The sequence below is a fragment of the Heliangelus exortis genome, chromosome 10 (genome assembly GCF_036169615.1).
Source record: "Heliangelus exortis chromosome 10, bHelExo1.hap1, whole genome shotgun sequence".
NCBI classification, from domain to species: Eukaryota; Metazoa; Chordata; class Aves; order Apodiformes; family Trochilidae; genus Heliangelus; species Heliangelus exortis.
Window position 1 is genome coordinate 8,531,968 of NC_092431.1, and position 23,121 is coordinate 8,555,088.

The window sequence follows — 23,121 nt, forward strand, 5'->3', positions numbered from 1 at the left end:
GGATTTATCAGACTTAACATGAGCAAATGTCCTGGTCTAGATGTGTAGTTTAGAGGCAAACATGATAGAGCCTTTGATAAACTTTCAGACCTAATATAACACCTGGAAAGAGGAGAGAATGGAAGAGCTAAGGCACTGTTCCTGAGTCTTTAGAAAATGAGAGAACCCAAAGTGGATTAATGCCTGGACATTGCATATTGTTATTTTGAAGAGCATAGGGTCTGACTGGAGGAATAGAAAGTGATCTGACCACAAATTATTATCTTTTAGAGAGATCCACAACACAAATATGACAAAGATGTGTTAAGTATGTTCATATGGTGTATGGTGCATTTTGCTTTCCATGTTGCACTCTTCACGTTGTATAACTTTCTTTTTCTTCTCTGGGAATTTTTAAAAGATATTACTGGTTATTCAGATATCCTGCAAGAAACACTCATTCCAATTATTTCTGAGGAGAAGTGCAGAAGTCCTGAAGTTTATGGAACAGAAATCACTGAAAATATGTTCTGCGCTGGCTACCTCGATAGCAAATCTGATGCTTGTCAGGTAATGTCATCTCTAGGCAGGGAATATAAATGTATATTATTGCCAGAAATATTGCAGTCTGAGAGTGCTTACTTTTGACATTACACTGTTCCTAAAGAAATGTTCCTAAAGAAACTTAGGTGATTGCATTTTTTGCTTCCACCTTCATTTTTTATCCTGTTCAAAGGCAATTAAGCTCCACAGAGGAACAAAAAACCCTCTGAGGTGGTATATTCCCCCTGCCTTCACAAAAGGCAGTGGCTCTGCACTGGCAGGTGAGTTGCTTTAGCTCTTGGCAGAGCATGCAATGGGATGGCAATGGTTTGATGGCCAACTGGCAGAGATATGCAGGCAGGACAAGCAGCACATACCTGGGGAGCCAAGTCTCCAAGCTGCTGCCTGTTGCCTGAATGGAAATAAGGATACCTAGGTAGGAGGTGAGGAGCAGCGGTGAGGTCTAGAGGAGGAAGGAGCTGAGCTTACAATAGTGGAGAGGATTTAATGGTGCAGGATATCCCTCTATTTGAAACCGTGTTTCATGACTTCATTCCTTCATGGAATGGTCTCATGCTCCATATTGCTTTGAATCACTTTTTAAATTATGTCACACCTTAGCTCTGAATAAGGATTGTGGTAACAAATAAGAGTATTCTAAAAAAAGGAGGATCAGGTTGTTCCTTACATAAACTTTCAGATTATATCTTCAGTTAATTTTGAAGATTTTTGAATAGTCTTCAGTTAAATAGCCATAGGAGGGCTATGTTCCCTTGGCAAAAATTTGGGAACAAGCAGCACATAACCATTAGTTACCAGTGAGATAAAATAAAGCAAAGAATATCATGTATACTGTATGCTGCAACCTCTTTAGAGATCACAAAAATGTCTAAAGAAAAGTGTCGAGACTGAAATGGCAGCAGCCAGCAGTGGCACCAGATTTCCAGGCCTGGACTGAGAACTGGTTTTAGTTATGTCTGCAAGTGTTCATGCTAGCCAGAGAACTAGAAATTACCTTTCTTGCTCAGTTTTCTTTGCCTCACCCAGCAAGAGCATTATAGCTGTTTCTTGTGCCTTGTCCTGGAAAAATAAAGTTGATCAGGAATGAGAAGGAGAAAGAAGAAAGAGGGAGGAGAGAGGAGCTGTGCATAGACAAGTGGTCTGGAGAGAGCTGCAAAGTCTGAGATAGACTGATTTAGGGTCACATGTGTCACTCATGACATGAAATCATTACTAGTGAATCAATAATTCTTTTTTTTTTTCCTGTTGGCAGACTTGTTGTGTGGTCTAAGGAGAAATAGTGTACACCTCAATGTCACAACAAATGAAACTGACCTCTGAGTTTTCTAAATGCCTAGGAATTTAAACTATAAGCCATCTGTTATTCATAAAAACATTTCAACACCAGTAAATGCCAAGCAGAAAATGTAGCTTGCTGTATTATTTTTAAAGAGTTTCTCAGAATTTTTTTTTTTTATCAGTGCACACAAAATTGCAATCAATGAGACAAGTCGTGGAGCAGCATCACATTCAAAAGCTGAAAAAAACCCAGTATGCCACATAAAATTATCATCCCATAGTTACATGGAAAAGTGTGTGTGTATACACATCTTTCTTTGAGGACTCTCATGATCTCTGAAAGTTGCAATAAACTTCATGGAGAAACTCTCCAGATATTCTCTACCTTATGTAATCCATCCATGCAGTGCCCATACTACAACGTACCATATGCCTCAAAACTTGCCTACACCCTTCAAAAGTGACCCAAACCAACACAGTAGGTGTCTGAATCTAAAATTATTTTAGGTTTCTAAACAGAATCCGATATTTTACACTTCTGTTCAATGTGAAATTAACATTATATTATATTATTTTAGAGGTCTGTATGACTTAAAAAAGCTTTCATTAATGCCACCTCAGTAGACCATATTATTGTTCTAGTTTAAAACTCACAAGCAAGCATTCTTGTTTTAGGATTTACCCAGATGGATCTTTTTCTGACTGCTTTTTATCAAATTAGGTAATCTTTGCTTATTTTTAACACAGGGAGATTCTGGTGGACCTCTGGCCTGTGAGAAAAATGAAATCTCGTACCTCTATGGAGTTATCAGCTGGGGAGATGGCTGTGGCAGAGTCAACAAACCTGGAGTATATACACGAGTGACAAACTATTTAAACTGGATTAATGAGAAAATACCCCCCCGAAGAACTAGCTGAACAGTTAAACATGCAAACATTTGAAACAGTTCAGGAGTCTTAGGGTTTCATTGAAGTCGCACAAATGTTTTATTATAAACTAGTCTGAAAACTGTCACAGTAATTAGCAATTCCAAACCACACCACCAAACATAGGCCTCCACCCTTAATCTAGAATGTTAGGATTGTAGGGGAATGGAGGTGAGGCTGTTCCTCAGCTAACTGCAAGAGTTCTAGGCAAAAATCAGAAGGTTTAGGTTTTGATTCAGCCAAACATGTTAGCATATTTTTATGTTCCGTGGACATAAAATCAGGAACCATGCTTCAGAGTTCTGCTCTGCAATTTTGCATAAAAGTTAATGCAGCACCTCCTGAGAGCACTGTCTTGGTGAAAAAATGTTGGAATTCAGAGCACCTCATTTGAGGCTGATGCACTCAGGACCTTTTGCAGACTGTGAGATGCTCCTCACGCTGAGGATAGCAGTGGAAATACTTCATCTTGGTGATAAATGCCTGAATGTTTCCTAAAATTGGCAGTGTTTTGAAAGTGATTTTGTAATAACATGTTCTTCAACTGTTTAGATAATTCTGGAGGAATGTTTCTGTTAATAGATTTGTAAACTGGATGGCGAGGGGAACAGCTTGACATTTTCCTTGGAAGTTTGGTGATATAAACTACAGGCTTTGCTGACATGGTCTATGGAATTGTTATGGGAGTAATCAAAGAAATCACTACAATATAAAGCTGTTTAGAAGCTGTGTACTCAGCTGTGTAAGCAAAAAAGGCAGAAATTATTCAACAAGCAAAATTTAGTCTGAAAAAGAAGAATGGAAAATTACACTTTTTTTTTTTTTTTTTTTTTTTTAATACAGGGAACCTTTAGCCGTGTCAGATGTGTATGTTTGGAAGTGTTGATGTGAAATGTGATAGTGAATGTTTTTTATTATTATCTGAAGTGTTTCAAGTAAAGTCATTCTTTAATATGGAGAATTTTAATGTGGTGCTTGGATACTCAGATATGTGTTTTGTTTTACAGTACTGGCAGTGTCTGCATGGGTTTCTTAGTTGTGGTGAGGGATTTTCACAGTTAAAAGAAACTTTGTAATAACCAAAACCTAAATTTGTGTAAGTACAAACATATAACAATGCTAATCTAGATAAATTATGTAAAATGTTTAATAAAAATATTTACCCTTGGAATTAGTCAGTTATGTTACAACTAGTTCAGTTACAATTAAATCTTTGAATGCCTCTCTAGGTTGTTCGACAGGTTGAGAGCTGGTAGAAAAATTAAATAACAGTTCTCTGGGCTGGTAGGCACCTGAAAACTGTATAAAGATCAATTCCAGCTGGCAGTGCTCCCAGTTTTATCCAAGTGGTGAAAGGCAAGTACTAAATCAGCATAAAGGAACTATTTACTCTTCTTTGGAAAGCACCCTTTGGAATTGGTTGCCGCACAAAGCTTATGATACTTTGAACATCCATATCTATTCTGTGACTTCAGTTTCACTTTTAAATCCATCTACTTGGTGCATGCTTCTCACCCAGTACTTTTGTGTTATATTCTTTTGGTCTGGATGTCAAGAAGGTGGCTGTTTGATAGGAAAGGTGTTAGGCTTGTTTCTGGCAATTTATGTAGAGCTTTTAACGTGTTCTGTTTTCAAAATCTATGCTGCTAATATCAGTACTTACCGATGCAATAAATATTTACTTAAATGTAATGAATGTTCAAAGTGAAACAGTCTATTTTCTGCCTGCAGAGGTCCAAATGACAAATCTTCAGCTGTTACTGTCATACTTTGAATGCATTAAAATTAGTTTTGTGGCTTTCAAAGCAGCCTATTTATCTATGAATACTGCATTGATTTGATAGAACAAAATGTTATAATTTGAACACCAGATGTACTGTGACTAGCCCTATATTAAATCCACAAACCTTGACCAGGTGTGGCAAGGAAACATCCAAAATAAGTGAGAGTTCCTTGCCTGACCTCTCACACCCCTGGCATTGGTCATACTCCTATGGGATGCTTCAGCACCTTCTGCCTCCTTTCTGCTAAGCATTACCCCATTATTCCCATGTAAACAATTCCTCTTTATTTTTCTCCTGTCTTTCAGAGCTTATCTCTGATTAAAATGAAAAGCCAACTTAAATTTACTAGTGAAATTTTACCTGATATTTTTCCTAACATTTGTCTTGAAATTGAATTAGAATGCAAGGTCAGTTGAACAAACAGATCCCTAGTTCATTATGAAACTCATTTAAAGGTGGTTTTATAAAAATGATATGTTATTCCATGCAAACTGATTTATTCAAAGGGAAGAAATAAATGCAAACATCTAAAATGTTCTATTATGCTGTTGAAGGAAAAAAGTGCTGTGGTGATTAAAAAAAAAATAAAATCTGAAGAACTAATTACCATCATATAAAATGCAGTGGGAATTATTTTAGGATAATGTACTCTAGTTATTCCACGTTGAAATAAATCTGAGGACATCATTAGCACATCTTATTCTCTTAACTGTAGCTGCTCTGGGTTTGGTGTAAGTGGGCTGTTATCTCGTGACAGTTGCAGTGCAAAGGGAAAAAAAGAAGTATTTTTATCTGGGGTATTTAGCTGTACTTCTTCCGGGAGCCAAGGGAAGCGCTAATTACAGCGTTTGAAAGAGAGATCTGGGCGTTATATGGAAACCTCTGGTTCGGGGGTGGGGGTGTCTTGGCCCGCCAGGCCCCGCTCTCCGGAGGCTGAAGGGATTCGGCCCGGGCTTTCCCCCCGCCCCGGCGGTCACCGGTCACGCCCGGAGCAGGAGCGGGACGGGGAGCGGGGCTGAAGGTTGTGCCCGGGTGGGGATGTGCTGAGACGGCCCGAAGGGGCTGCGGGTGCTCCCGGTCTCTCCTCCCGCTAGCGAAAGCCTGGAGGGAGAGTAATAATAATAATAATAATAATAATAATAATAATAATAATAATAATAATAATAACCACAACAAAAAAAACCCCAAACTAAAAAAACCCAACACCAAACAAAACAAACAAACAAAACAGTCCTCCCCCCCACCCCCTCCAGAAAAAAAAAAAAAGTAGCAAACAAAAAACCCCACACTACCAAAAAACCGCAACCATTAATAAAGAATCAATGGGAAGTTTCCCGGGACCCCCTTTCCCCTCAGCCGGAGCCCTCCCGGCTCCTGTCCGTCCCGTCCCTCTGCCCGGTGGGGCGGGGGGCGCCGGGGAGGGGAGGGCCGGGCAGTGTCGCGTTGCGTTGGCCGCTCGCCCGCGTCGCTGCCTGTGGCTGTGCGGGGACCTAATAAAGCTATTTTGAAAGTGACCCCTCGGCCAGAGCACGGGGAGGGAGCAGCGAGCCGGACGCAGCTGTCTGGAATCATGACTGAAGATGACGGATTCCGTGGTGGTGGAGGGTCACGTCAAGTTGAGAGATGGAAAAAAGGTCCCTGTTCCCAGAACGCTTTCGGCCCGGCCCCGCGGCGGGCCGGGGGTCCCCGACCGACGCCCCCCTCTCCTTTAGGAGGAGAGAGAACCCTCTTCCCTCCTCCGTCCCTGGCTAACCCTCTCCTTTTGCCTCTCGTTGCAGTGGAAGAGTAGGTGGCTGGTGCTGCGCAAGCCCTCCCCGGTGGCAGGTAAGAGCGGAGCGGGGCGGAGGGGGCCCCGTCCTGCGGGGGGAGGCAGGCGCCGGGGCGTCCCTTGCTCCTCCGCCCGGCTGTGGGGGGGACAGAGTTTGGGGACGCAGGGCATGGAGTTTACAGGGCTCCCTTCGAGGTTAGCTGCCCCTTCGGCAGGGCTCTCCTTACGCCGTCGCTGCACTTTTTCTCTTTTGCTTTTTTTTTTTTTTTTCTTTTTATATTTTTGCACTTTTAAGCGGGGGAGGGAGGAATAAACTATATGGCAGCGGACCAGATGGCCAAAAATAGGAGGCGGCTGCAGTCGCAGCCCTGCGGAGGAGAGTGAAACGCGGAGGTGTGGGGGCAGGACCTGCAGGGCTGCTCGGCCCGCACGGCCTCGGCCTGGCGGCTCTGCGGGTGCGGGGCCCCCGTTCCTTCAGCCGAGGCCGCGGGGGCAGCCCCAAGTCCGCCCAGACCCTCCTGGGCAGTGCCGTGGTGGCCGCCCGGGTGCAAGTTTGTCGCCAGCTGTGCCCGGACATTGGGTCAGAGCGAAGGGTTTAAGTAGTATTAGGCACAGACTAAAGTCTTTGGGAAAGGTGACTTTTCAAGGGACAGCTGTTTGGTTTTGGTTCCCTTTTAAAATGTAATTTTTTTCTTTTCTGGAAATCATTATTATTTCTTCAGAATGATTGGTGTCTGTAAAAAAAAAAAAAAAAAAGAAAAAAAAAAAAAGAAGCTGGCCTTGTAAGACTGGTAGCTATTTTTGATTGGTGTTTTGACATCAAATATCATGTCAATTTAAAAATAAAATGACATTTTGAATTAAAAAAATTATTTCTATCCTTCTGAAGGGGAAATTGAAAAGGTTATTCAGAGCTGATGTTTTACTGCCGGAGAGGCAAAAGGAGGTTTCAGGTTTCGCCATCATTTCCTAACAGTGAAAACATTTGGCCACAAAAATCTCTTTCCAGGCCTAAATGGTGCCTACACTCAGAAAATGTGAATCTGCTTTGCTGCAGAATGGCTCATTCCATCTTTTCTAGGTTGTTGCTGCTTGACTGAAAGTTTTTTGGTAATTGAAGCTCTTCAATAGAACTGACTTTTTGTTAACTGATTTGTTAGTTATGTGTTACTGTCTCAAATGCTTGTTCCTCTGCTGAATCTCTTAAATGTCTATGCTCGACTAGGCTGTTGTTGATCCTAGAGCTAGTAGACATGGGAATACGGGCCTTGATTTCTCACATGAGTAAGCAAAGTTGGAAGGGGGAAGATAAGGGAGCTTGCTTTGAAATATTACTGACTGATAACACACCGGTTCCACAGAAATAGGATTTTTATTCTAGCCAAATTAGCCAAGTTTACCCGGAAAAGCCCCCAGTAATTTACTTTTCTTGGTCTGTAAAACATAGTTCTTCCTTCTTCAGACATGCAACTGTGTTGCAGGATGCTTAAATACCATAATTGCAGCTGTTTTTTGCTAACAGGTGCATGAAAACAATTGAGAGCCCATTCAAAGCTCCGCTTTAGTTAGCAGGCAGTTCAGCCTTTCAGTCATTTTTCACCTTTTTGGATATTTGCCAGTCCTTTGCCCAGCTGAGAGTCGCATGGCACCTGGCCAGGGCTCAGGGCACCACACCTCAACATTCATAAAATGGCACAGAGGGGGCTTTCTCCTTTGTGCTATGTAAGTCTGCTTGAGCTGTGGATGCTGAAGCTTTGATATTTACCACTAATTTAATTTACAACTGAGAGCTACCTGATAGGAAGGGAACGCGGGAGAGAGGGAAGCTCTTTTTAGCAATGCATGAAGTGGGAGAGATATGTCTCCCCTTTTTCTTGTCCTTTGAGTTTGCTTGTGCAATGTGCTTTTCTCACGGGACTGGCACTGAGGTCACTTTCTTCCACTGCATAGTTACTGTGCAATAAACACCTCTAGGAAGGGGTTAAAAACAAATGGTGACACCAGCAAATATTTTAAGCACAATAATGGTGTGGCACATAATGATTATTTAGCAGTAGCTACTGTGTAACATTTAACTAGGAAACCCGAGCTGACACTAACAATCTGGCAGTGAGTCTGCTCACCATTTAGTAGTTGAGTAATCTGTGAACTACTGTAAGAATTTAATTTGTGGTTCAGTATGTTCTGATGGAAATACAGATGACAATGGCCTCTTGGTCTTTAGTGTCTGTAATGCCGACATTGTAGCTTCTAATGCTCAGAATTAAGGAGTCAGAACCTTTCAGATGTGGAAGAGTATCTGAGAAAACACTGTTTTTTTTGAAAAGTGAAATAAGGAAGACTTTTAACTTGCCTCCGTATTTCTGAGTCTGTAGGTTTAACCTTGAAAAATGCCTTTAATGATTGCTTCCTGAAAACAAGGACTGCAAATTACCTAGGGGTAGGAAAAGGAAGCTTCTTATGCTGTTGTTATATTGATTTGATCACACTGACCCTGCAGTTTTCTAAAGCACATTTGAATTGAAGCAGAGTACTGAGAAATATATTTTGTTCTGTTCTGCCTCATCATCTCTGACAGTTTTGCTTCTTTTAGACTGTTTGCTCATGCTGGTGTACAAGGATAAATCTGAACGAGCAAAAGGGCACAAGGAGAGGAGCAGCATGACCTTAGAAGACATCTGTGGCTTGGATCCTGGGCTGTCCTATGAGGGCTTGAATCACACGCTTGCAATCATCTGTCTCTCTCAAGTTGTGATGCTGGGATTTGATAACAAGGAAATGATGTATGCATGGGATGTACGAATCCGCTACAGTCTGGGGGAAGGTAACCTTTGCCTTCTCTCTCTCTCTCTTTTTTTTTTTTTTTTTTTTTTTTTTTTTTTTTTTTTTTTTTTTTTTTTCCTGTGGAAAAAAAGCAAAGATAGCTAAAGTGCAAATAATAAAGTGAAAAAATATTGTTGAGGAAAAGACTTATTTGAGAGTGAGGAGACTGGTCATCTACTTGCATCTTAAAGCAGGTGTCCCTGTAATAGATTTTGGTTACAGCGTTGCACAGTGCTGGTGGCTGACTATAACACCTCTTAGTTTTTCATTTTGGCATTGAAAGTGTGTAGATTTGAAGCAAAACAATCAGACTTCTACATCTGGTCCCCCAACTTACTTGGGGATTTTGACAACAGGATTCAGAGGGAGCTTGAGTTAAGAGAGGCAGAATTCTGAGTAGAACTTGGCCAGTTCAGACCCCATTTTCCTAAGCTGCCTTTTAGGTGTTCATTTAAAATGCTTCTTCCTGCCAGTGTCCCCTTTCAGGAAGAGACATTCTGCAACAAGGAGTGTGATCAAACGGTTTTTCCAGCAAGCTTTACTCTTACAAATCCTTTTGTTTTCTTGGTTAGCAGCTCTAAAATGTACAGTTGTGAACAAGGAGAGATGGTATTGACAATCCATAGTATCAATCTTCTGTTTGTTTAGTCATAAGTAGGGTAGGTGTGGGGGAGACACACATTAGCCATGGTAATAATTTGTTACATATGCTTTGCCATCTGTTGCATTTGTCAACTTGTTTGTTTGCAGTGAATATATAGAAAGATGGCCTGGGAATTTTACAGTAATGTAGAAGTATCTGAAGAGAGATGTATGCATGTACCACTGTGAGCTTTTATATATAAAGTCTTGCATGAGAGGAATAGTTACAGGAGGTTTCTGAACTGTATATGTAATTGGAGTGTTTGGTATACATTGATGTAGCTATATGATACTCTGGTTCAATTTCTTTATTAGATTTGGGATCTATGTACAGCATGGACTTGTCCTAAAACCTGAAAAAGAATTTAAATTTTACAGGGTAGGTCTGGTTTTCATTATCTTGCGCTGATCCAGTGCTGGGATGGAGAGGGTACTTAATATCAAGCTGTGTGTGTGGTTTGTGGTTGTTGATAGGAGGAAATGCAGAAGGAGCAAAGTTTTGTTTTCTTTTTTCAAGAAAGCTGAGAGAGGTAAGAATAGGGCCTATTAGATGAAGATATCTGCAGCTATAGAGTAAAGCTGGAGCAAAGTGAAGATGCTTGTGGAGTTGAAGAAATGAAGAAGAGAACAAGTGTAATTGACTGACCTAGCACTAATTTCTAGAATGTTAATTGCAAAAAAGGTTGGGAAGGAGAAATTTTCTTTAGCATTTTATCTTTCACTGCGGGTTCAGTTCAGAGAAAGAATCCAAATTAAAATAAATCTAGTTTGATTAGACAGAAATAGAAAAGAGTGGTGACTTGCATGGAGGAAATGGATGGAGACTCCTGTTTTTTCTTAAAGAGCAGTAAGGATGTGGGCCTTGGAAGTAAGGTGGCTGGATGATAAAAATAGAGTAAGGACAGATGACCTCAGCGTCTGGGAAGCAAAAAAAAAAAAAAACCAAAACAAAATGAAAGCAGTTGATGCAATTCTTGAATGAGGACTTCAGAATAGATGCATTTGCATTCCCAGTATTTTCTCTCAATTTTTAGCAGATACAGTGAGCATGATTCCTGGTATAAAAGAACTAGGATTACAGAAAACAGCAGGATTAAGTGACTAGAGGTGTAAGTCTAGTGTGAGAAGAATGCTTAAATCCATGTGCAAAAAATGCTTGTTCTGAGGAACTGAGCTTACTGCAGGTCAGTGTGTAGCTTTGAAGAGGAAAAGTTTAGCTGAAGTACTGAAATAGTACCTTTTGTTCATGGGTGTATACAGTTTATTATGTTATGGGGTTTTTTTGGTTTTGTTTTGTTTTGTTTTTTTTTCAGAGTGAGGGAAGTAAAAGGCTTGGGATGTATTTGGAAAAAATAAATAAATTCAAATTTATCAGGAGAAAAAAGTATAGAGCAAAGGCTTCATGTCCAGACCTGTTTTTCCTTCTACTTTGGCTATGTTCAGATTTGGCTATGCTACTTCTTGGGGCTTTTTTTAGGGTTTTGTTTGTTTCGTTTTTTTTTTGTTTGTTTGTTTGTTTTTGCTTGTTTGTTTGTTTGTTTTTTTTTGTTTGTTTGTTTTTTTGTTTTTTTTCAGCTGAATCTGAGCTACAGTTCTGAGCTTGTTTTCAGCAGCTGTTATAACTTGCAACTGGTTGTTTGAAGAGTGTGCTCCCTGTCTCATTTATGAGGCAGAAAGAACCCTAATGCTCCCATAATTTAATTGACAGCAGAGGAAACTGGGCAGAGGGATCTCAATGATATTAAAGATTCCATACTGAACACTATTCATCAAGATGACTTTGGTCTTCTTCATAGTTTATGTCTAAGCAGGTTGTATAACAACTGTGTACCCAAAAGGAGATAGACGTTGGGTGACTATTGATTTGTTCCCTAGTAGCACTCCTGGCAAAGCTGTAAGTAGATCTATGGTTAGTTAGATCTATCTCTGTCTCCTTGCACATTTCACTGGGATGACTTTGTGGCTAATTTTGCTGGAGCCTTAGAGAACTGAGTTTGCACGTCACAGGTGGGGAGTTGACTTACAGCTAAGATGGTGACTAAGAATATAACAAGTATTTAAAAGAGAAGCAAGGCTCAGACCTAGCTGAAATTCATGATGCTTGAAGAAGCACAGGGTGGAGACAGGTTATAAGAAGTGAGAGTGGCTGGAAGTTACACTGTAGGTTTCATAGTCAGACAGCTGTTTGTATGATCTTTGGAGAGCCAAAAGCTAAAGCTATCTGTTTCTTGGTAAGGGCTCCACCAAAAAAACTCCAGCTGGAAATGTAACTATCTTGATGCTTCACTATGCCAAGAGAGGAGATTTTGGAAGAAAGGAGAAGAGTAGGGGAAGTCAGAACAGTTGTTTCAGATTTAGGAGCTTGCTCACTTACATTGCTTGCTTTGAAACACTGAGAGACTTGAGTTCCTGAAGTGTTCCAAGTAGCTTATTCAGAATGCAAAAGCTCTGGAGGAGAAGATGGGAGACTAGCCCAGAAGAGCTGCTTCTTTAGGTAGGGACCTGTCAATATAGGGGATCCTGGAACTGGGATTTGAACCTGAATTTTGTAAACTTGAAGGAGATAGGTGTTTAATTTCCTCCACACTTATTTGAAGTTTAGGCTGCGAAATATGAATAACTAACTGACATCTAAGAGTTTCTTACCTATGAATTACTTAATTCCCTAAATCTTTTAAGTGTCTGGGCACCTAAGACGTCCAACTCCTCAAAGATTCACAAAAGTGGGAAAACAGGGTTGATCCAGCTAACAAGAATGACACATTTAGTGTAGGCCATGGTACCTTATTTCTGTTTTCCATAGTAATTCTCTTTTTCTTCCTTATCTTACAGTTCATAGATTTCAAGTGTTTGTAGCACCTGGCACCAAACTAGAGAGTAGACCTGCTACCCTGCACTTCTGCAATGACATTCTTGTCCTTGCCAAAGATGTTCCTCCCAGTGTCATGGGGCAGTGGAAGCTCTCAGATCTGCGTCGGTATGGAGCTGTCCCAAATGGATTCATCTTTGAAGGGGGCACCAGGTGTGGCTTCTGTAAGTACAAATCTTACCTGTCTTCTACAAGCTGTTTGATACCTTTCATAGAAATGTAAATGCTGGTATCACTCCAAGTGGAGTCTGCAGAACCAGCTGTGCTGCTCTGCTTTGTCACATAGGCAGCCCGGTATTAGAGGCTTTGTTCTGTTGAGTAGATTTCTGCAGGCTTCAACCCTGATGTTCAGTAAAAATGTGGAGTCCTGACTGAACGTTGTCCTGTGAGTCTCCAGAAGATGTTCAGTAAACTGTTGTTATTGGACACCGGGCAAAAATAAGGTAATGGAATTTTATTGCTTGTGTCCTGCAAGGGATATAAGGCAAGATGGCTCAGTGTTCAGATTACATAATGTATTATTATTTTGTTGTTTGCAGAGGGAAAACGATGCAGAGCTTTGAGATTACAGGCAGCATCAAGGCTCTCATTTTGTAAATGCTAATGTCCACATCACATACAGGACTTCTACAAAAAGTTAAGAATTTTTGTCAGTTCCCATCCCTGTTAGTAGCTTTGTAATTTTATGGGACCAGGAGATTTGTGGGGTCAAAATAAAGACAAGCAAATGTAAATAATAAAATTGACCCTGGCTAAACTTGAATCTACAGCTTAATGTAGGTCTGCCAACACCTACAGTTTTGGTTTGAACAGGTTTTCTTCCATGCAGAATAAATAAACTCTTCAGTGCTGTTTCTATATGCAAGCGCCACCTTAAGTGCACGCTAGACTTTTAATAAATGTATGCACTGCTATACTGGCATAATTTGGGACTTCTTTTTGAATTATTCACTGAAAATAGAAAATTTAATTTTGAATGAAATGCTTCAGAGTGCTTAGGATAGATAATTTCCCAAAGGTTAACCACAGTGTGTTTTTTCTCCTTTAAAAGGTTTCTGCTCTTTCTGAAAAGCTTGTATAGAGTCTGAGTTTTTGAACTAATGAAGCTAATGAAGCTCTGAAATAGTTTAATGATGGAAAAGTTCTATTAAAAAAAAAAAGGAACTGAGGTAGAAATACTGGACCATATAAATACCCCTTACTTTACGTTCTTTAGTTCAGTTTTATTCTATATAGTTCAGATTTATTGTATAACTTCTTTTTCTAGATTAGGTACAATACCTGTGTCCAAGATTTTAAACTGGTTTGGTTGTACTGAGTGTTGCTGTATCTTATCTCCACATTGCAGAAAACCTGAATGATTCAAACCACAAGCCAAGGTGCCACATGCATACAGAATATATAGCATGAAACGTGGATGGATGATAAAATGTGGAACTATAGGTGATGAAGCTTGAGGCACCTGAATTACCTATATATTCCTCCCCCCTCTCCACCCCATGAAGCTTACAGTAATTTCTGATGTAAAAGGATAACAGTGTAAAAAGAAATAAATACGATCCCTTCCTTTCAAGAGGAATGTTTTTGGTTCCAGAAGATATTTTGGGTTTCTTAATATAATATTAATTAAAATGGTCTGTGAAGTTGTGATGATGCTTACACAAATAGACTCTGAATTCTGAAGGTTATGGAGGTTTTTGGAGGTCAAACATTATTTTGAACACTGGTGTTATCATGGCTGTAATCATCCTTTCAAAAGAATCAAAGAGTGAGTTAAGCTTAAAATTTGGTCTTGCATTTTGTAGATCCTTCAATATTTATGATCTTTTAAATATTTTAAAAAATTTCCAGCCTCAATTTTATGTTTTCATTTATCCTAGATTGCTGTTGTACCAACATTGTCCCTTAGTGTAATGTTCTCTCTCTTTCTCCATAGTGTTTACCTCCCTAAATATTTATAGAGCATTTATTATTTATTTATATATGCTCTCTGTAACATTTTCTATGTTAAACTCAGCTGTGTGTTCCTTATAAGATACAGGAGCTCATCAGGAGCTTTCCTGTGTGTCTGTTTTTAAAGTACGAATTAATGTTTTTTTATTACAGGAGATCAGAATTACAGGCAAGTACTTTGGAAAGAGTCCCATTACATATTTCAGTATTATGTATTGATGGTTTTTTTTTTTCTTGCGTGTCTGTCTTCATAGCTGAGGCAAATAGTAATTTGCCTCTTTGCCTGCCCATGTGCATTCAGTGGGAAGAACAGCATATTCATTTTGGCACAAAATAACCTGCTAGGGCTGGAAACTGCATATTGACTCTAAACCAATCATATTAAAGGAGCTGATGCTTGTAACTGAACATTTAGACACATATGCAAGCATAAAAACATTTAAATATGTATTTAGTCTAAATATTTGATACTGCCACTAGAAGTGATTTTTGGAGTTAGGACCTGCAAAATTAAAATAAATGTATAAAAATAAATGTATAACTAGTTATTCTTAAAAGAAAAGTGTTTGAGAGGGCAAAGAACATCTTTCTTCAGGTGCCTGACTCTCTTGCCTCATTCCTCTGAAATTCTTGAAAAACAAGACAAACAAGTAGTGTCCAGGAAAAAAAAAAAAGCCTGATGTGTTAGTACAGAAGTTGTTTTAATTCCTAAGCAAAAGCACACTCCATTACCCTATCATAGAAACATCATACAATGTTATGCAGACTTTATTATTCTTCTTGCTTTCCTATAGGTTAAATTAAACCATAGCTTTGCTCACATTCTTCTTGTGAATCTCTGAATGCAGATGTTTAGTGAATTTGTGTTTTGAATAGCATTGTAATAAATAACTTACTAAAAGAAGCGAATGAGCTTGTGCTTAGATTGCCTTTCTTCTCCAGAAAAAAAAACCAATGTCAAGTTCCAAACAGAAGCAGAGCTTACTTTTGAATATATTTGTGGTAGAACTGATTGCTGAAAGGACCTGAATCTGTTTTAGCTTTCTCTTCCTTCTTCCTGACAAAATTTTTCATAAATATAAAATAATTATGTTTTTGAATTAGTTGCTCAGTACAGGTTTTGTTCAACTTGGAAGGCTTTGGTGCTCAGTTCAGATACAGGGAAACTCTCTGAGCTAATGCTGAGATCCCAAACATTAAATCTAGGTGCATTTCCAAGATAGGTAACAGCAGTTGATTCTAAAATAGGAAAAAGACTATTTACATTTTGAACTTCTTTTGCTTTTAACATAATTATTGGACTGTTAGAGATTAGAAAATGGACTGCTAGAGATTAGAAAATCCTCCTGCTTCTAACAGCTGCAAACAAGTTCATCTCTGGGGCAAAATTTGGCCCCAGCCTCTCTGTTGCTGGAGCTCAGGGACTGCACCATTTGTGGAAAAAAGGAGTCTGGGCCTAGGGTTCAATTGAGAGGTTTCCTTGGAGGATTAGGTTGGAAAAAAATGAGTCTCTCATTTTCCTAATTGCTAGGATTGCACTGATTAAAATGACTACTTGCCAGGAGAATCCTGACTTGGAGGTCAGTATAAAAAAATTCAAGTAGAGTAATAAAAGGGCATGGTAATGGTGTGAGAGTTCAGACTCTCCACAACTTCAGAATTAGCTTCCAGAGTCTAGTTTGTTTTCTAAGAGCATAGAGGTGGGCTTGTAGGACCCTTGGTTCCCTTTACGAGGATAAATGCTGCTGCTGCTAGTTTCTGGATAAGCAGGAGTATTTTTGTGATCTTTTTGATGTTTTGATGAAATTGGGGGTGTCTTTCCTTCCCCCTTTTTTTGTCCTCCCCCTTTCTCTTCCATTCCCAGTTTCCTTCCTCTCTTCTTCAGACTTCTGCAAGTGGCTCTTAAAATAATTTTAAAATAGTGGAAGTGGCTACCAGTGTGTCTGGAGGGGCCAAAGGAGAAGAGGCAGAGCCCTGTTACAAATGGGAACTTATTTGAAAATTAGATGCCATAGAAGTGTTCAACTGAGGCAACATGTGGAATTTCCTGAAAGATTCTGGGTTGTGTAGATTAAAACTTTCCTCTTTATGTGCAGTTATCTTTCTGTTGTTGTCTCCTTCTTCAGGAAGGAGCCTATTGCAGACAACAAACATTCTTATCTTGCTTTCAGTAGTCATGGCCATGTCTTAGTTGGCAATAATGGGAGCATCTGTTGTCATTTTTGCACCAGGGAGAGGAGCAGCCTGAGATACCCTCAAAGGGGGTGGCTCAAGGCCAGGACTGAGCCATAACTGGTTGGACAGCCCAGTGATTGCCATTGTCTGAACTGCCAGGGTTTGTGTCTGTCCTGCAGCTGAAGGACTTCAGGACAGCATTGCCTGGCACCTGCTAGGAGAAATAATTCCTGGAAAGGGCTTTCACACACGGTACAGAGATTTAAGTGATTTTGGTAATGGTGCACTTTTAGGATGTGTTTGTCTATGAGTTTGCTTTTTTAATGTAATGAATTAAGATCAAACATTAGCAATATTTGTTAATAGTTGGAAGTTATATGAAAGTGGTGACTTCTCTTGAATGTTTGGGAGACTATACAATGCTTTTCTGCTTATTGCCACAGAAGAGTGGCTTAGTATTTCAGCCTTGTGCAAGTGGTTGCTGGTTGCTTTTCACCAGGTCTCTTACCCAATAGAGAGAGTGAGTGAAGTGAACAAGCTCTTCAGCCTAGTAAACAGCTGCATGGTATTACAGTGATGCATACCACATATTCCTGGGCTTCCAAATAGCTTGTGCACCAAATCTGTTCCAACACATGACTGAGATGTGTAATTCCTAGTAGTCAATGTATCAACTTTTTCAAGAAAGCAGGAAAGAAATGTAATTTCTTGCTTTTATGTACTCTTTTAAAACATAACTTAGTTAAGTCTTACCTATTTATTTATCTCACTTGATGCCTTTGCAAGGGCTCCCAGAGTTCTTCCTTCCTGTGCAGTCTAGTTCTACTTAGTAAAAAAAGAAATAAAATATTTCCTGTGAGAGTCAATCAGCAATTACAGTGTTATGTGAATAACAGAATCTACAAATAAATATTTTATGCATATGTGTATGCTGGATTTGTCTCCAGGTGCACATGTGCATACACAGTTTGCACAAGCTGTCACGGTTGTTTTTGGGATTTCTAAATGTGTGGTAATAGTTCTTTGCAGAAATTGTTCTTTGAATTAGGCAGCTAGCTCACATGCATACATTTCCTTTTTTGTTTCCATTAAAGTCAGAGGCTTGCTGAGCCTTCTTAGGAGTTTAAGTAAAATTCTTGATAGTAGTGATAAAAGAACAAAGTGGTCCAGATGTACATTTTATGTACACAAATATTTGAATTATCCTTTTTTCCTGAACGGAAACATGGATGTATAGGAGTCTCCTGAATTACCAAGCCACATAGTGTATCACTGTGCTTGAGATATGAATGTCCCCTCCTGTGTTCTCTGTGTCCTTCTCACTTACTGTGGATGGGAAATCACATGTTCTGAGTCCAGCAAGGCCTTGTGTGGCCCTGCTCCCTCGAGACAGGCATTTCATCTGGCATCAGGGTGATTCATGGGTGAAGAGCCACAAAATCTAAGGTTAGGCAACCTGATTTCCCTGTGCTTTCTTTATTCTGTGGGCTGAGGAGAAGGAAAATCGAAGGAAGAGCTGAATTTCTGTTCATTCCTGAATACCTGGTTTTGCTCCCAGCTCTAAACCAGATTTCTCTGACACTTTGGCATCTCTTGGGGAAGGAACATGGCACAAGACTGAGTGAGTTACTACCAGAAACTTGCATACCTGTCAAGACCACATGGTTAGTGTTGTAATCACCTGCTGGTCTTTGATACTGAAGGCAGGATGTGTATATATGTGCCATGAGGGAACATGGACAACTTGTTTTTAAAAGCAATAAGAAACAACAGTACCACAGAAGTGCAGAGTTAAGGAGTGGCTTATGTATCATGAGCTGTTGTCTGCCCATGTTTTCAGCTGCTTTAACATAGCTGAGCATTTTAATATTTGTCTGTCATTAGTTTCTGTATGTTTGAGACCTTGTCTCTAATTGGCAAGCCAGCCCCTAAGTATAACTTATACCACCAGCAAGGGAATTCTTATTCCAATTGAATTTGTAGCAGTCCACCAAATGAAATAAACTCTACCAGGAACAGGATTTCTGTTTCCTTGGCTGGAGAAGTGTTGATCAGTCAGATCCGATGAAGAACAAATGCTGTGGAGTGACAAACGAATTTACAAAGGTGCTGCTAACTGTGTTGTCCTGAATAGTTTTAAGCAAAGTAGTCAGAGATTTAGATGTGCCATAAATTAAGAATGACAAAAGAGTGAATACCAGAATATGCTTTTCCTAGAGTGATCTTACTGCTTGCTGGCTATATATAATTTACTAAAATAGTTAACTTGTTTTGTGGTCTAATCTTTGTTATCCCATTTGTTTGAGTCCTGTAGCCTTTTGTCAAGCAATCAGAAGTGTAAACATTGCTTAAGTGAAATGTGAATGTTCTGCTGGCTGTGCCAGGGCACATGTGTGTAAAGTGATAGGAATGCAGGCATCCAGTACTACTGCCTTTAGTCAAAGTGGCAGAAATACCCATGCAACACAGAATTGGGTGGATATGCTGAAGTCAAACCTATGCCCAGCTAAGGGGACTCAAGTCCCTAGGAAAGTAATAGGCAAAAACCTACTGCAGGTCTAATGTTTGGTTTTGTGGTTTTCTGCTGGACCTTGGAGTTTGGATTGACAGGAAGCTGAACATGAGCCAGCAGTGTGCCAGGTAGCCAAGAAGGCCAATGGCATCCTGGTCTGTATCAGGAACAGTGTGGCCAGCAGGTCCAAGGAAGTGATTCTTCCCCTGTACTCAGCGCTGGTGAGGCCACACCTCGAGTCCTGTGTCCAGTTCTGGGCCCCTCAGTTCAGGAAGGATATCAAGGTCCTAGAGCAGGTCCAAAGGAGGGCAACCAGGCTGGTGAAGGGACTCGAGCACAGAACCTATGAGGAGAGGCTGAGGGAGCTGGGGCTGTTCAGCCTGAAGAAGAGGAGGCTCAGGGGAGACCTCATCACTCTCTACAACTACCTGAAAGGAGGTTGTAGCCAGGTGGGGATTGGTCTCTTTTCCCAGGCAACCCTCAGCAAGACAAGAGGGCACGGTCTCAAGTTGTGCCGGGGGAGGTTTAGGTTGGACATTAGAAAGAATTTCTTTACTGAGAGGGTGATCAAGCATTGGAATGGGCTGCCCAGTGAAGTGGTGGATTCTCTGTCCCTGGAGATATTTAAAAAGAGACTGGATGTGGCACTGGTAACTGCAGTGGTAGTGGATCAAGGGTTGGACTTGATGATCTCTGAGGTCCCTTCCAACCCGGCCAATTCTATGATTCTATGGCTTTGGTGAATTGGTGAACTGACACCACTTCTTCAGTGCCTATATATTGATTCAAATTTTTTTGTATCTGGTTATTGTTATTTTTTTCCCTGAAGTCACTGGTTACTGGGTGATCTTTCATCAAACAAGTTAAATACCCCCCTTTTTAATTTTAGTTTTATTTTTTTCTCCCTTATGTAAGTAACATTTGGACTGACAGTTCTCAAATAAAATGTTTTGTATAGCACTTCTAGTCTTGTGCACTGTTCCTGTAGCCATATATCATGCAGCTTAGAACTTGTTTGTTTATTTAGTGATTCTCATTCTAATTTTGCTTGGGGCTATTCTTAATGTATGGAAAGCAAAATATCAGAATAGAGCGAAGGGTAAAGATCTGATGACAACCTGTGGAGTTGTGTTACAATCTGTTAATAATAGACACACAGGACTTAGTTTAGGAAAATGTATGATGCAATCCAACAATATAACTAAATTCTAATTAGTTATAAAGGATATAAAAAACCTGTTATTGGTTAAAATTGAATAAAATTAGAATTAACTTAGTTCATTTTGATGAAGATACTTTTAAGTATTCCTCACACTCACATAGCTATGGTTGGATCTACCAAATTTTAGGGATAAATAAGAATGAAAGACCCAGACAGCTATTGAGCATATGACTTGTATTTTTCCATCTCTCTAATTGCCTGAATCCCAGAAAATTAACATAAATTATTTGGTAGCTCTCGAATTCATGTGTATGTTTTTGATACAGCATGTGTGCTGACCTGAATTTTCTCTTTTTATTTCTTTCCTCTAGAGACCACATCTTGTTGATTTCTTTTCATTCCTTGCACTTAATTCTCTTTTGATTGCTAAATTATAAATAGCTTTAGCTAAATATATTTCTGATGTTTCCAGGTGAAAAATGCATCCTTCTGTTGTGCTTTCTTGCAGGGGCTGGTGTTTTTTTCCTGTCTTGTGCTGAAGGAGAGCAGATCAGCTTTCTCTTTGACTGCATCGTCCGTGGCATCTCCCCGACGAAGGGTCCTTTTGGTTTGCGTCCAGTCCTACCAGGTTAATATAGGAAGTATGGAGTAACTGAGCAAAGTAGGAACTTGCTATGTCTAGCACTTATTGCTGTGATTGTAAGAACAGCTTGCACACAGGAAGGGTGCAGAAAAAGTGGTTTTCATTCTGTAGTGTCACAGTACAGATTTATCAGTTGAATGTACTTTGTTTCTCCCCTGCTGCTCTGGTTGATTCTTGTTTCTGGGGATACCCTAACTTTGGCCTTCTCTTATTTAACAGTACTAAAATATGGCAATTGGGATTGAAAGGAGCCCTAACCTTTACACAGTTCAACTTTAACAGAAAACTAACTTCTAGGGCATTTTAAAGTGATACAAAACATTTAGTTCTAAGTCTTACCAAGCTTAGAAAACTTCATCAGACCTCTGCATCACATTCCAGCTTTGCAGGGTGAGTTTCTTTTCTGACATTCAGGGATTGAATTCCTATTTCATGGTAAATGCTGCATGCAGTGTAATGCTCCTAGTGGAAATTAGATGGCATTGTAGTAAGCCCTGTTGCCTTTTGACTTTAGCAGATGAAGAAATAGAATGTTGAGTTGGAATGACTGTGTCAAACAGGGCAAGAGTCTGGAAATTAGATTTTCAGAAAAAAATCAGTGGTCTAGCAGTGGCATATAGTGGGGATGTGCTGCAGGAATGGTGAAGGATAAGATGAGATTTGTGGGAGATACTTATTTTCTGCTTAAGAGTTTGGCAGTTCGTAGTGTTTGGCAGAGTTTTATTACTGTTACATAGTTAAGATAATTGCAGGAAGGAAATGTGATGGAAAAGATTAGAACTGGATGTGATACTTGTGAAGATAAATTGTGGAAGGTTAATTAAGGTAAATGCAGTATCCACAAGGCTGAGTTCATATTGTCTTTCCCAAAGTTGTAGTACTGAAATAAATAAAATAATCAAGCTGAATACTGGGCAGTAAAACCTCATTCTTATAGGATGATCTGTATTTTAATTCAGCTTAAGTGGAGTGTTAAAAAAAAGCAAACAAAACACCAACAACAGAAACCCAAAAACCAATGCCAGTACTTAAAGCTTTACTATTTAATGTATACTTATATGCATGTCTAGAACTGTTTTACACATATACAGCTCCTAAATCTTTCATTTAACAAAAAATGATTACCAGGAAAATGAAGCCTGCAAGTAGCTAATCTGTTGTCTTAGTTATTTTTTAAGTATTATTTTTCTAATTTTAATTTATATGATACATTATTTGAAAAATATTTTTTCTAGAGGCATATAGAAATAAATCCATTTTCCCATCTTAGTCTGCCATTTCTGGGTTGTTAGACATAGCCATATAACACAATATCTTTTCTCCATCAAAACCTCACTGAAGTGCATGAAGTGGATGTGGAACATTTTGGGTATAATTTGGTGATTTCTGTAAGGGAAGCCCTCTTTTCTGAGGTCTTTTTTATTTTACTTCTGTGCTTGATGGACTTGCTGCTAAAATGAGGAGAAGATGCAGTGAGCCACTTGATTTCCCCTTGTTTCTCTGGACAGGAGCACTGTTCTCAAGGGAGCTGAGCTCATGTTACTGTCAAACTCCTCTGTAGCCCTTCTCCAGGCTACTTTGATCCCTCTAACTTTTATTTCCCTAGTTCTTTATTCTTGTCTCTTCCAGTTCGTTGCCATTCCCTGTGTACATGTCCCTTCAGAGAAAATTTTTGTCTTTATGTTCTCCTTCATTTATTATCCCATGCAGAAACTTGCACAGGCCTGTTTAAGGCACATGTACAACACCAGAGATTCATCCATAAACTAATTTTCTTTATCAAGTGCTGTTACACAGAATGTATTGTATTGCTTGAAAAGGTCAAGTCTCTACCAGTTACATAATGTATCTGACAAGAGTACTGAAATTCACCCAATCTTTTGAAAGGGTTAGTTATAAAATCATCATCTCAGGTAACTAGATCAAAACTTCCAAACTGGGGATTCTACCAAAAATCATTTAGTCAACTTTGCTGCTGTTGCAGTGCAGACTCAACTATGCTTTGTATGTGCAATGTTTTTCTTTTCTGTAATTGAGACATT

The 23,121-nt window shown here is 39.6% G+C and overlaps 2 protein-coding genes across 6 annotated transcripts in view; both read left to right on the forward strand.

Annotated features, from left to right (window-relative positions):
* The window catches only part of HGFAC (HGF activator), a 37,453-nt gene extending 33,013 nt beyond the window's left edge, over nucleotides 1–4,440 (forward strand). Inside the window, exons 13-14 of the mRNA XM_071753393.1 lie at nucleotides 401–549; nucleotides 2,569–4,440. Coding sequence (XP_071609494.1) covers nucleotides 401–549; nucleotides 2,569–2,739 — 320 coding nt within the window. The 3' untranslated portion in view covers nucleotides 2,740–4,440. The remainder of the gene's footprint in view (nucleotides 1–400; nucleotides 550–2,568) is intronic.
* A 1,584-nt stretch (nucleotides 4,441–6,024) lies between these two features.
* DOK7 (docking protein 7) overlaps nucleotides 6,025–23,121 on the forward strand; it is a 57,007-nt gene continuing 39,910 nt past the window's right edge. For 4 of the 5 annotated variants that reach the window (XR_011727745.1, XM_071753388.1, XM_071753390.1 and 1 more), the window contains exons 1-5: nucleotides 6,025–6,166; nucleotides 6,311–6,356; nucleotides 8,879–9,124; nucleotides 12,598–12,798; nucleotides 20,945–21,064. Coding sequence is in view for 4 of the 5 variants with exons in the window: in XM_071753388.1 (XP_071609489.1) it covers nucleotides 6,113–6,166; nucleotides 6,311–6,356; nucleotides 8,879–9,124; nucleotides 12,598–12,798; nucleotides 20,945–21,064 (667 nt within the window). In the remaining variant the exon portion in view is untranslated. The remainder of the gene's footprint in view (nucleotides 6,167–6,310; nucleotides 6,357–8,878; nucleotides 9,125–12,597; nucleotides 12,799–20,944; nucleotides 21,065–23,121) is intronic. The other variant, XM_071753389.1, reaches the window with a different exon arrangement.